Genomic DNA, 14,839 nt, shown 5'->3' with positions numbered 1-14,839 from the left:
GGTCGAGCTGGCAAAGACGGGAAGGAGGGAAAGACGGACGGGGAGACAGATACGAGACAGGAAGACCAGCCCGAAGACAGCCAGCGCTTCAGCTCGGCGGACTGCTACGCGGCGAGGCGCCACTCCGAGGTCTGACAGCAGCAACTGAAGAGGAGACGTGACTTGCCTTTTTATTATTTTATTTATGTAGTTTTTTAAAACCCAGAGCTTATTTCACCACCGAGGGACAGCAACGTAAACACAGCCGCAGTGAGTATTGTAAGTTAGCTGGCAGTCTGACTGCGTGCGTGTACACATGCATGTGTTATTACACAGGCCTACGTGTGTGTGCGCGTGTGTGTGTGTTGTAAGCGTGTTCGCCACTTCTCAATCAGCCTCACGTGTGTTCGTGTGTCTCGCGCCGCGGTCACGTCTGAAGGATCAAAGCACCGCCGCTAATAATGGCTACAATGTGACGCCTCGCTTTGAGGTGCAGCGGTTTCCAGGTCATCTGAGACCGACCGTGGAGCTGCTCGGTTCCCGCCGGAGGGGAGCAGCGCTTCGGCCAGACATTCATTAGGATACAGATTTTGTGTGTTTGCGGGCGACAAAAAAGAAAGAAAAGCGAGCCCATTCAACAAGGCGTCCTCCTGCGACCCCGGAATAACAAGACAATAACACCATATGTCTCGTCTCCGTACCTCCAAATGCGATTATCAATCTGCACACGCCGTGCACAAGTACTGCCTCGCACAACCGCTATCTCACGATCCTGTAATGATCGCTCAAAGCGCCGTTTCAGAGACATATTATCTCCCTCTAATAGTGGATGATGTCACTAATATCCCCTCGGGGAGCTGGAGTGTGCCTGCGGTAGTCCATACTAAGTTTCATCTCCTCCACAGAATTCCCGCGGGGACTTTTACTTGTGTTGTGGCATTTCTAACAGAACCCTCTCGAGTTCTCCAGGCCGGTTGTTTTGCTCTGAACCCGTTTCAGGAACAATATGTGCACATACTCTAACATCGCGTTTTCAATACTGCCACACGTCCTGCCGGCCGGCACGACAGACAAGAGAGACAGACAAGAGAGACAGACAGAGAGACAGACAGACAGACAGATGGCGGGAACGACGGCGTCTTTGCGAACCCAAATCAATGTGATCGCGTGGATGAAGGCGGGGAAAGGGAAATCTGCTGCGTGTGTTTTGCAACGCCTCTCATAGGAGGAGGAGGAGGAGGGTGAGGGGGGTGGGGGTGAGGAAGGGACGCCGTGATTTCCTCCGTGTTCCGCCCACAGCTCTGTGTTCTCTTTGCACACCGCCCCTCCCTCCGGAAAACACCGAGTGAGGGAACCGAGCGGCTTCCTTCCACTCGGGTTGTTGTAAACACTGGACATGTTTAAAGGCCACGGCAGTCTGCCCTGTGGGGGAACGATCCTCTATTGCCCCCCGGATTTAAAAAAAATGTATTCTTCTTTTGTTTTAGAGTTTGTTTTCATAATCATCTTCCAAAAAAAGCATTGCCAGGCCCCAAGTCCTTTACCCCCCCATGTGCCCCCCGGCTCCACATCAACGGTTCATCTTTTTCCTAAAGGGCTCAGCACTTTGCAACAACATGGAGAACTTAACCTGACACAGACAGAGGGCCGATAGCTCTTTCACACCTCTTCCCAGAACTCACTTTGACTTTGAAAAACGTTATCTCTAATTGCCGTGTGTTTTTAATTAGATATTTACTTCAGGGGGTGTTTGGGTCACCTTCGCAAATCACTTCATCCTTATTTAACCCGGCACGTTGACTGCACGAGCACTTTCCTTTTTACTAGAACGAGCTTGGGGAATGTTTCACTCCTCTCTTCCATTAACCGCGACACACACTCCTGAATTAGTTTTGTGCTCCCCTGCTTTTCTTTTAATTGTCGAGTCTCACCGGTACGTTCTCCATATTTGCTAAGTAGGCAGCATCCGAGATTAGATAAGTGTGCGGCGTGTGTTTTCATGTGTATGTTCTTTCTGTGCAACAACATGTTTTGTGCACATGGATTTGTTGTGCTTCTCTGTGAGTCACAGCGTGTATGATGTAATGCGCGTTTTGTGCGCCTGCATCTCGGATTAATTTCCTGTGGTACACAATAGACTGGAGCAGATGCTATCCGCCCCTTATCAGGGCTGTGCTTTGCAGTGCCTGAACAATATTATACATCTTATCGCTGATTGGACTGGTAGCACAGAGTGAACAAGTAGCACGGTCACTCTGGTGAGCCAAAATCTGTATCTTGCCCAGACATCTTCTGCCTAGTATTGACTCCCAAGTCTAATCGGTTGCTCAGTTAATTGAAAAAAATGACACTTATTCCAATATCCCATGTGCAGGATGAGACGTTTTTCGTATCTGAGACAAAGGTTTTTCACAGTCTGATGCAAAGGCAAACTGAACCACAAATCAAGTTTTACAAGTGACAATTATGTTTATTATTCGAATGTTATTAGAAATCACTTAGATTTGCTTTTATTCGGTTACGTTTCTTTAAATCAGCACAAAACTGTCATTATGATTCCGGTAGTCATCAATATCTTGTGTCTGCGGAACAAACCACTAATAATACGTTACTCAAAACCAAATGACCACAATGCATAATCTATGTATTACCCATCGGTGCCAAATAATTCCTTGGGAGAGAAGATCCCTGATGACGAAACGGGGGAGAACAAACACTTTGAGACATTCTACTGCACTGATTGTACAAAATAATGCAAATATTGCACCTTCCGTGCATCTTCAGTGTCTCCACGAGTCATTTCGGGACTTGTTTTTTGGTAATTCATAGAGCAGCAGATTCCTTTCCTGCTCCAGTTTGGTTTCTTGGTCAGCCGATTCTTATTTGCTCATGTCTACTTGTATGTTTATGTAATATTCTAAATACATCGGGTTGTTTTTTATTTGACATGCAAATCGTCACTGGAGATTCCCACACAACCTCTTTCAATAATAACATTACATAATGGTGATGCTAAAAAAAACCAAATGTAATTCTTAGATGTTAATAGAGGTAAATACTGGTCCTGGATGACACATGAGCTCATAGTTATACTGTTGGGTTTGAGTCGGTTCACCTCCCCTTTGCACGAATTTCCGATTTTCAGAGAGTGAATGTTGCTATCGTCACGATAAAGCAGCTGCGAAGGTTAAAAACAGCTGACTGGTGAGCGGAGGGTCGTGCCCTGACATCTTCAGACAGATTAGGTGCAGAGCGACTTTGTCTCTCCCCTTCAGCTGCGCTGTCGAGTTGACTTCCAGTGAGATGTGAGTTACCCCAGACGGCACCAGCGAATCCTTTCCAGCCACATCATATCACAACAAGCCCGACAATAACTGAGAGTAATGGAGAATAATAATATTAAGGATGAGTGCAATGTACTTTTCTGGGCCCCGATCCCCAGGCGAGACGCGGACTTTGTCGAATAGGGCTAAGTATAGGTTGAGTGGTGTGCATGTGTGTGTCTGTGTGTCTGTGATTGTGGTGTGTGCAAAGAATGATGGATTTGTTCAAATAGATAGAGCATGCTGAACAGTGAGAAAGAGAGAGATGGAGAGAGAGAGAGGAGGGAAGCAATCAGGGAGTGTGAGCGGGAGGATGAAGCATGAAGAAATGGATGTGCTAATAGGCAAAGTCCGCCTTATTAACTCAAAACGTATCAATGTCAAGTTTTGAGTTGCCTCTTTATCTGATGACTGAAAAAAAAAATGGCATCAAATCCCAAGCTGTTTTTGCTGTGCGGCACATATACTCTACTCAAGTACGAGTACAGCACGTGGCATTCTGCCACGGAGACTTTCTTGGTATCCTCGGGTGATATTCTCGAATTTTTGTGAGGCCCAAAACAACATTGTGTGTGTGAGGAGTGTGTGGAAGGAAAGACGAGGCATGCAGCTCGGCTGGCAACAAAACAGGGAGGAGGAGGCAGAAGATGGGGCGAGGTTGTGTGTGTGCTGAAGTTTCCTGTAGAAATAAAGGGGATCAGGGGATTTGGGTTCCTAAATTCACTCCAGGATCTGTTCCAGAATCTGATCCAGGATCTGTTCCAGGATCAGTTCCAGAATCAGTTCCAGGATCAGTTCCAGAATCTGTTCTTGTCGCTATCGTAGTTTTGTGGTTGGATATTCACAGTACAGCATGTGATAAAATGGAGATCAGCTTAAAAGCTATACCTTATAGATGCCCCACTCTTTCGAACAATACTTGTTTCTGTTGGTCTGGATAGTGATCTGATTAGAGCTGCAATGAATAGTCAATTAGATTGTCCGATAAAGAAGCAACCGTGAACACTTTTCAAACGCAAAAATAGCGAAAATGTACTTGGTCCAACATGTTCAGTTTTTCTTTGTCCTCTATGATATTAACTGAATATCTGAGTTTCAAACGGTTTGTCGTGGTCATTTTTTTAAATGGAAATAAAAATTATCCCAATAAATCCATAATAAAAAATAGGTATCTGTTGCAGCTCTTAATCTGGTCACAACTGGACATCCTTTGCCCAACAAATAACAAAGCAACTCAAAGAGCTGCTGGGCAACAGCAGCGAGCTTCATGTGGGGACCACCATGTGAGATGCTGTTGAAAGCTCTGGGAAATGTTTGTGAGTGGACCTTCAGTAAAGATTACATTTTTTTTGTTAAACTACTGTTTTTAAGGTCGAGAACGGTGTTTCATGGACTCGGTGTAGCGCTATCAAACAGATGATTCTTGCAGCAGCACCACGTTGCTTTTTCACATTTGTGCGAGGCAGGATGCTGAGCCTGTTGACAGGTGGGTCTTGGACCGTCAAATGTTTGTGTTTTCTCATGATGCCAAATGTGTCATAGGTGTGAGTGTGCTTGTGGCGAGGGTATTTTTTATAATATTTTTTAAACTCTGGGAGGTTCATGTGAGTTTTGAAGCTGGAGGTTATTATTACTACTTTCATCTGCCTCTCAGTGCTGTTTGCCATCCCTCACCCCGAGCCCTCTCAGAGTCTAAAACCACCACAAAGAAGTCTGTGGGACACGCTGCTGGTTCATTCATGTGACCCTTAGACTTGCACTGTAGAAAACACAACATGATGTTGTTCCCATGACGCCCTAAAGCCAAAACAAATACAAAAGGAGTGTGTGTGTTTAGCTGTGTGATAGATTCCTGATCTGTCCAGGGTGTGCAGTAGCCTTGCCCAATGCATGCTGGGAATCAATCCATCTCGCTGCAAGCCCAAACAAGAGTGTTTCTCAAAGTAGATGGATGTGTATTTATTGTCCTGCACCTCGTCCCAGCAAAAATAATGTTGCTAAATTGTGATATTTCGATTGTCGCCCGCCCTTCAGTTGGACAGCGGCAGCCCTCTGGTCAGTTTGTGGATCTCCGTTGGGAACATATGAGCAGGGGAAGTGATGTTTCTCTTCGACAACCGAGCAAAGACACCTTCGACCGAGGCTCTCGACCCTCCGACCACCAACACCAACATTAATGAGCGAATGTCAAAATCGTCTGAAAAGGAGCCATGCGTGTTCATTATAGATAGATAGATAGATAGGAGGATTGGGACATGCACATGTATTACGTACAGGTCAGCAAATCCAGAGGGGGGGGAGGAGGAAAGCCCTGAACACACACCCACACACACATACTCCCCTTTCAGGCTCATATTGCATTCGGTGTGTGTGGTGTTTGTGACGCGATGTGTGTTCATCTGTGAATGTGTCTATTCACATGTTTGTTTGTATGTGGGGCGGTTTATCTGGATGCATTTTGTCCGACTGTAGATCTGCACATGTGCACCGTTTTGCTCTGTGTGTGTATATAAGTGCATATACTGTAACTAAATGTGTGTGTGTGTGTGTGTGTGTGTGTGTGTGTGTTGGGGCAGGGTTTTGGCCTGTTTCTTTCCAGGTGTGTGTTTTTGGCCAGAGGGGATACACAGCAGATGGTCCTTCTTTGCACATGAGTGTGTGTGTTTGTACGCGTGTATCTGTGTGTGTGTGTGTGTGGGTGTGTAACTGACTGGTTGTCAGTAACATCTCTCTCGCCAAAGATCAGTGTGCAGCACAACTTCAGCTGGAAAGATAGCTCACTTCAGGGCTGTTAAAAGCATGGGTCGGGACCCCGAGAAGGGCGCGCTGGGCGTTTAAAAGAGGTCGACCAAAGGGCCGCACAGTTCATCACATTGAAATGAAATGTCTTGTTAGGAATTTGCAAGAAGCCACATGTTGAGGGAAATCTATTCCGGACAACTTTAAATGTCTTTATATTAAAACTAGACAAAGTATTTCACACCCAACTTGTGTGCAATGTTTTAATACATGTATACTTGTGTATATTGTAGTTGTGCTGTGTTGGAAATTAGCCCAGACTGTTAGCATTAAATTGAAGCTCCAGAAGTTTTCATTCTTCCGTGTGCTGAATGATAAAGCGGTTGAGTTCACTTTAGTTTGTTGTTGTAAGGGGAGAGTGCGGATCAGATGGAGTGTCCCACACGTCAGGTGTCCACTGACCTGTGGATGACATCACTGTCTCCAAGGATACCCAACTGACCAGCTGGGCATCCATTTTAAATAGTAAATGGACCTTCTTTTATTCTGCAGAGGTAACGCCCAAGGTTGCATATTTAACATATTGTTCGTATAACTTTCTACATTCTTTACTGACAACGGAGAGTCTGAAACTTTGTCCTCCGTTCAAAGGCTGCACTGTTGTTCTCTCAAACAAATGTGTAGCATGTGGGTAGTTCAGGGGCCCCGGGAGATCAGCATTCGCAACAGACAGCACAAATTCTCAGCACCCTCTGAGGCATTTATCAGCGACACGTGAGAGCCAGTGCTCATGAATCGCGTTCATGTTTTTGTCAGGACAATGTTGCACATTTACACTTTAGAAAATTGATCATTTTCATGACTTTTACAGCTGTGTTCATTACAAGGTCTTTTTCACCTGAGTGACTTTATCCATTTTAATAGAGAGACGAACATCAGGCTAAAAAAACACGACAACATATTATTTCATAGTGTTTTTGCTTCATTTGAAACACAGCAGTTTACATTCTGGCATCGACATTTTAATGTATCCTCTTAAAATGTCCAGTGTGACTCATATGATGAGGATGAGACAGAAAGCTTTATTCATCTTCTTTTGCTTCATGTTTTCTGCCCACACTATTATTGCACAATAAAATTGTCAACACGATTGAATTGACTTTTTGGATTTTTAGTACATGTAATTCATCCAGGAGACACACTAATGATTGTGAATTACTTATGAACGTTGGATCAGCGGATCGGATGCTATCTGATCTCACAGTTTATTACAGCTGCAGGACAGTAACTGACATGTGTTACCCGGAAAGTATCATGTGATCGTAAGAAGAAAGTGTTGTGGTGGAGAGTCACAATGATCATATGAACCGACACATCAGCTGGTGCTCGGGCGCGTAGCAGAGTTTGCGGATACATTTTTGACACGAGCCTGTGGACTGAGCGTACTGTGTGAACATGTCACTGTGGTGGCATCACAACAAAGTTTCTGGGCATCTTTGATAAGCGATAATTAAACATTGAAGACTTCAACAAGGTTCGTACGGTCATGGAAAACCTGGAAAAGTCATGACATTTTAAAATGGTCATTTCCAGGCCTGGAAAAGTCATGGAAAAAACATAAATCATCAAAGTTTTGGAAAAGGCATGGAAATTTGTTATAATCACATGTTCATTTATGCCGAGTTTGAAATAATTAATATTTTTTAACGAAAGACGCTCAAAATATAAGCCGGCGTACGCTCTCAATACGCAACATTTTCTAAATGTTTCATGTTTATACCGAGATTTCAGTTTGGTCATGGAAATTTGGTTTAAAGTCATGGAAAAGTTATGGAAAAGTCATGGAAATCCATTGGTTAAAATGTGTAAGAACCCTGCTTCAAACTTTGCCGATCTTTTGACTTTTGATTCAGCGACACAAGCAGGTTTGAATTTGAACTGATTGAGAACCTCTATATGTGCACGACGGGTTGGTGCACACACACGTTCATGTTCCCCAGAGGATGAAGCCTACTTACTTTGGTGATCCTCGTACTTGATCTCTAGGACCAGCAGCAGGTTGACAATTGTAGTTCAGAATGCTTTGGATTATTGGATGGGCAACGATTTACGGATGATCAAGCAACTTGGTGGAGACATCCATGGTCTCGCTGAACCCCTTCAACTTGACTTTGGTTTATCTGTTTCACAGTTTGGTTTGAGGGCATAATTCTTGTTCTTTCCCATCTCGTACCCCGAGAAATGACATAATATTTGACATTAGTGCATCAGTAACTTTGGCCAGTAAGCTGCTTATTCAACCTTTTGTTCGCATTGCAAGTAAATACTGTACACAAAGAGATGAAACCAGTCTCAACCGAAGATCAAACCAAAAGCTGGTAAAACAAATCAACTGTCCTCCTTTGTAGTTTAAGTGCAGAGTGTCTTTGTTTCCCTGATCACTAAGTCTTTGTCTCTTTCTGCCTTTTTTTTTGTAGGTCATCCTTTCACCCCGGGCCTCGTGGATTTACTTGCCGCCTTTATCTTAAGGGATGCCCTATTGGACCTTTCTGACAAAGCACATTGATTCCAGTGAGCTTGTTGGAAAGGCCTTGATCACAGCTATGTCAACACTGCATCAGGACATGTCAAGTCTACAGGGACCACAGTAGAAGAGCTTTTTTGGGCACGTCCATTTTAAATTCTTTTAGAGTTTCCGTGTACTTTTGAGAATGTGTTTTTGATTGGCTCGATTTCTTCAATTGAAGCGGACACCTTTTCGTCTCCCCGGGACACACGCCGTGTCCTCTCACCATGTACGGTAGCTCCCGCTCCGTCTCAAAGCTGGACGCCGTCGGATCCAACGGCGACGGGTCGGCGTCCGGCAGCCCCGGGCGCTCCCCGCGCCTCCCGCGCTCCCCGCGCCTTGGACACAGGCGGACCAGCAGCAGCAGCTCCAGCGGCGGACTCAGCGGCTCCTGTAAAACCCTGTCCATGGAGAACATTCAGTCCCTGAACGCTGCCTACGCGACAGGCGGCCCCATGTACTTCATGGACACGGTGGAGGACTCGATCGGCATTGGGAGTGTGGGCAGCGGGCTGAACCCCTCGCAGCCCAAAAACACCATGACCCTGGGCAGGGCTGGGGCCAGGATGCCGTACGGGGTCAGGGCGGCCATCATGGGGAGCAGTCCTAATATAAACACTGGGGGGGGAGGGGGTGCGATGCCCAGTGACGCGATAGCATTTGGGGGGGAGCTGCAGAACCATCCTCCCCAGGGGGCGACGGTGCCTCATTCCATGAGACAGGTGAGGCGCCTGCAGTGTTTTCTTCTTTTATTGCTGCAATCTTGAAGCGGGTTGTGTGCTGGATTGTTTTGTGTTGTACTGCAGCAGGAGCTTCCCTGACTCTCCGCTGGTTGCCTGGCAACCTCATGGCAATGACAGGACTCTAAGAAGTCTCTGCACCTGGCCAAGAAATAGACCCGCACATGATCTCAAGTCGTTGCGCTCAAATTGGACTTTAGAATAAGCGAGAATAGGCCGATAAGGAATGTGCGGATGAAATTGACGTCGGGGTCGATAATGTTTGTCTCACCTTTGAGCGAAGACTGAAGAAACATTAAAAGATCAATTAAATTGCACTCAGAAGGCCACGTCACACAGTTATCCCTCTGCTTGACGTAGTCGTGGCATTTTAGCTAAATTGAGCTTACTGTTTTAGGGGTTAATATGTTATAAGTCACGCCTCAACTAAATAAAATAAGAGCTGTGTGGGTATTCATACAACATGTTTAAATAGACGAAGGTCTTCCCTCCTACTCCCTCTGCACCATTAGTCAGAACCTGAGCGCTCTTCTCTCCTTCCTTCTTCCTTGCTCTCCCATAGCTGCCGCCTCCACCTCATTTTTATTATTTCGAAAACAAAAAGTAATTTCTTCAACGCTCCTTTAATCTTATTTCCTTTCCTTGCTTTTCTTTACTCATGTCACATTATTGGTAAAGATGCTTATTAATTAAAATGTTTACTCTGTAATTTGTAACATTCGATAATTAAAACACTTTAAACCTATTCTACCTTTTCACTTTCAGAACTGAAAGATGCTCTGAGCACCAGCGTCAGCTGGAAACCTTAAAATGAGTTTTTCAAAACCAAAGCAGAATCTGTTTATTGTTGAAAAATTCATCCACAATATTTTTAATTCTCCGGTACAGCTTTTCTGATGTCAGGATGAATTAAACATTTGCATGGGGAGCATGTCTCATTAATACTGCAGTTAGGTTTTTTCTATATGAACATAAATATAATTTATCAATACTCTCAAAGTGCTTTACAAACAATATGCAAGTCTTGAATTCTGTATTTGATTTCATACATTTCTTATATTTTGCAGCACCGGCAGTGGCTTTTAGTGGGAGTAGTTCACTTCAGATTTGCTGTTCTGGGATCTGCTACCACCGGCTCTTTGTCGTGACAGCTGACAATAGACACAAAGTTTAAAAGTAATACAGGAAAGAAAAAAAAGATGTTAGAGTCTAACATCTCACACTTGTACTTTCTGTGTTTGTGTGTGTTACCAGGTGAGAGAAGGAGCGATGTCAGACATGCAGACACAGTTGAGAGAAGTGCTGCGAGAGAACGAACTACTGCGCAGAGAAGTAAGGACACACACACACACACACTTCTGAAGACACATCCATTGATGTTACGTACGAGGAAAAAGTGAAAGCCAATTAATTGAATCAATATCAGTGGGCAAGTTGATCTGTAATCCACTCATCGACAATGTGTTAAAACAGCGCTGCAATGTTTGATGTCATTTCCTTTCAGCTGGAGGCTAAAGAGTCCAAGTTGAGCTCCTCGATGAACTCCATCAAGACGTTTTGGAGTCCAGAGCTCAAGAAAGAGAGGGCGCTGAGGAAGGACGAAGCCACAAAGATGTCCGTGTGGAAGGAGCAGTACAGAATGGTGCAGGAGGAAACACAGGTAGGAAAGAAGTGTGTGTGTGTGTGTGTGTGTTTGCTTGTTGCTGAGAGTCAAAACCCAGTGACCAGGGTCATCGCTGCTAATCCAGGAAATGTAAGAAATCTTGAGCTCTAATGGATTCTAGTTTTGCTGAGATGTGACTATGTGTTGTCACTAACGGTAACGTGTCCAGATCAGTTTAGGGACCGCGCCGCAGCCTTGAAGACGAGTAAACGGACGAAGCTGTCTGTTGGTTCAGAAGCCATCTGGAGGAGACACAGCTAGTCTGGCAAGAGGCTGGAATATTACACAAGACGTGTTTTTGCAAACACACCCGTCGCCTCACAGTGACTCATTTCACACACTGTCATCTTGAAACCGGTCCTCGCTACATTTCGGTCATTACCGGGCACTCTCATCTCTGCATGTGTGCGCGTGTTTGACATTATTTGGGGCTTTGATGCTGCTCCCAAGACTCCCAAGAACATTTTTACTTGCAGTAATTATACGTGGGAAAGTACTTCAGGTTTTGAAATGACATCACCAGATATTAAATCACTCTCTGAGAAGCTGTACTGTGACTTTGGCGTGTGTGTGTGTGTGTGAACATGTGCAGTATGCCTCTGTGGGTGTGGGTATGTATGTGTGTGTGTGTGTGTGGTGTGCATCCATAAATCTCGGAGTCTGAGTGTGTGTCTTGTGTGCGTGCGCATACCTATTGAGAGGGATGCTGTGTCGGGGAGAACAAAGGAACAGATGATACGTGGATCAATCTCCCATCGTCGGCCTCCTGCCACGAGAAAGATCCTCAGTTGCTTCACACACACACACACACACACACACACACACACACACACACACACCTGTCTTAGAATGTGTGCCTTTGTGCTGCTTTATGTTGAGACATGTAAGAATATTTTCTGATCTCTTATTTCTTTCTCTCTCTCTCTCCCTCTCTCCCTCTGTCTCTCTCACTTTCATTCCCCTTCTTTCCCCCAGACAAATCACACCCTTTTAATTTAAGGCATCCTTTTCATTTCCTGATCGCATTACTCTGCCACTTTCTCTTCAGTCTCTAGTCTCTGTCCTTTCTCTGTCCCTTTGTTTCTTCTTCTTCTTCTTCTTCTTCTTCTTCTTACTTTCCTCCTCTTACTCATTCCTCTTCCCTTCTTCTATTTATGTCATCACACGGTGAGTCAGCTCTTGCTCCCCCCCCTGCCTTCCCTTTCTCTCTCTGTCTTCACCATCATCTCCGTGTTCGAAATAGAAATTAAGTGATTTGGGATATGAGTGCATCCACATACACACACACACACACACACACACGCACACACAAACGCATGCATGCTGGGTCACACCCCTGCTGAGGAATGCACATCTCACTTCCAGCCTCCGTCCTTCCTCCTTTCCTTCCACCCTTGCTCACTTATTCACCTACTTCTTCCCGCCTCGGCCCACTCACTTCACCTGCCTTCCGCCCGCCTCGTTCTTCCTCTCTTCCTCTCCTTCTGTCTTCACTCCCTCTTTTTAATTTCTTTACTCTCATATTTTTGTTCTGTGTCACCACAGACTAAGATCCAGAATAACCGACATTCCAAATCTCATTATGGTTTAATAATCTACAACACTCTAAGACCTGTAAATGGTGCATTTACTGTTGTATAGTTTGATAAAAATATGTCTATATTGTTTGGTGGGATTATTAAAACAACCACAATTGCACCGTATGATCTCCACACAGCCAGTTGCTTTCTCTCGTCTCGCGTGCCACATCCACTCCTTTTCTCTTAGCACGGCATCACTCATCGTCGCGACACTCTCCATCGTTTTCTTGCTGGCTTCTCTTTCTCTCTGTTCCACCATTTCACTCCCACTCTCCTTCCCTTCCCTCTCGCTCTCCATCTGGACCCGTGGAGCGGTTTTGCCACAGGACTCGATTCCGTATCACAGACCTAACAATCTGGTCGAATAAATCAATTGATCTGAACTGTGGACACTGTTGACACTGCTGTAACTGTGGTCACTGTGGCCTCTGTGGTCACTTGTCTCTGTGGTCACTGTGGTCTCTGTACAGGGTTCGTACGGTCATGGAAAACCTGGAAAAGTCATGGAATTTTAAAATGGCCATTTCCAGGCCTGGAAAAGTCATGGAAAAAAATTAAATCATATAAGTTTTGGAAAAGTCATGGAAATGTGTTAAAATCACATGTTCATTTACGCCGAGTTTGAAATAATTAATATATTTTTTAAAGAAAGACGCTCAAAATATAAGCCGGCGATATCTCTCAATACGCAACATTTTCTACAGTTTTCATGTTTATACTGAGATTTCAGTTTGGTCATGGAAATTTGGTTTAAAGTCATGGAAAAGTCCTGGAAATCCATCGGTCAAAATGTGTAAGAACCCTGTCTGTAGTCACTGTGGTCTCTGTGGTCACTGCTGTCACGGTTGTCACTGCCTTGCTTTGGTGTCAGCTGTGTGTGGGAGGGTGTTCTGTTCACCCAATACTAGGGATGCACCGATCTGATTGGCGCCGATCCATATCGGCCGATATTGCCATTATCGGTTTTGATCTGCGTTCTCAAAACGGCCGATCAAACCGATCGATCAGATGACGTAACATCTGCGAGAACTATCAGACGTTTCAATCGCCGCGCATCGCAACGGAGACGATGCGCCCGGCGAGGGCCGCAGAGTGAGAGGTCCACGAGGGGATCCTCACCACCGAGCGGCGTCCCCGTCCCCCGAGTTGAATCACTGGGTCAACTCAGCCGACTCTCACATGTCTGAGCCCCTAGAGACTGATGCTCACGGGAAACGCATTCGATCGGGAGCGCGCGAGGGTTTTGATAAAGTTAGCGGAAGGATTTAAGTGACAACATTCGGTTTTGCAAAGTTAGCGGAAAGAACCACGTGAAACAACATCCGTTTTTCAAAATAAGATGTCGACAAATCATACACTAGCATATAAAAGTAAACAATGAACTGATTTTGTATCTTTATAGATCGTTTCTGAGATTTAGCTTAAATTATGCTAACATTAAAACAGTTTTACTGTACCAAGGAAGAGTTTATAAAAATAAGTCAGACTTTTGTATGTTAAAAAAAGTCCTGTATATAGATTTCCCCAAGAGTTCCAGGAAATGAATGATGCAGATGTGTTCCATACATATCTGAAATCCCCTACAATAGCAATCAAACAATTTAAATGTATCAATTAGGACATTTTTCAAAGTAAAAGTCCTAAATGTTTAAAGAAATCTGTAATTTCTTTAATGTTTGAGTTGCTTTATATATGTATTTCCTCATAGTCCTAGGCACTAATGCTACACAATAAATAGAATGCTTCAATCGACACCGTGATCGGTGATCAGTATTATCAGATCGGCAGATACTGATTTCAGTGATCGGTGATCGGTATTATCGGTGATCGGCAGATACTGATTTCAGTGATCGGCACAAACAACCTGATCGGTGCATCTCTACCCAATACGTTCCTCCTCTTTGATCACAATGAAGGAATGTCTGGAATGCCAAAGGAAAGCTTGACTTTCTTCCTTTTTTTTCTCTGCCCTTCTTTTCTTCTGTTATTTAATCTCCTTCTGTCTCAAACAAAAACACACACACATACACCTTTTGTCTCTTTTCTCTTTGACCCTCTGCTCTCCAAACAGTGGTCGGTTTGCATTGAATACATAAACACGCTCAAGCTGAAGGCAAGCGGCAGTTCAGTTAGCGTTCATGGTCGTAACCATGACGTCCAGGGGTTGAGCTGACTCACTGTTTCCATCCTGCTTCCACTCGGCTTAAAATGAATCCATATTTAAAGCTAAAAGGACACACGGCTGATTC

The 14,839-nt window shown here is 44.6% G+C and overlaps 1 protein-coding gene across 5 annotated transcripts in view; it reads left to right on the top strand.

Annotated features, from left to right (window-relative positions):
* LOC130200590 (ELKS/Rab6-interacting/CAST family member 1-like) overlaps positions 1-14,839 on the top strand; it is a 111,576-nt gene continuing 96,737 nt past the window's right edge. For 2 of the 5 annotated variants that reach the window (XR_008833041.1, XR_008833040.1), the window contains exons 1-4: positions 1-258; positions 8,519-9,329; positions 10,602-10,679; positions 10,852-11,007. Coding sequence is in view for 3 of the 5 variants with exons in the window: in XM_056424995.1 (XP_056280970.1) it covers positions 8,835-9,329; positions 10,602-10,679; positions 10,852-11,007 (729 nt within the window). In the remaining 2 variants the exon portion in view is untranslated. The remainder of the gene's footprint in view (positions 259-8,518; positions 9,330-10,601; positions 10,680-10,851; positions 11,008-14,839) is intronic. The other 3 variants (XM_056424996.1, XM_056424994.1, XM_056424995.1) reach the window with 2 other exon arrangements.

The sequence above is a fragment of the Pseudoliparis swirei genome, chromosome 10, assembly GCF_029220125.1.
Source record: "Pseudoliparis swirei isolate HS2019 ecotype Mariana Trench chromosome 10, NWPU_hadal_v1, whole genome shotgun sequence".
Classification (NCBI taxonomy): Eukaryota; Metazoa; Chordata; class Actinopteri; order Perciformes; family Liparidae; genus Pseudoliparis; species Pseudoliparis swirei.
Note: the sequence above shows the minus strand (reverse complement) of the source record. Positions and strands in the feature narration are given on the sequence as shown.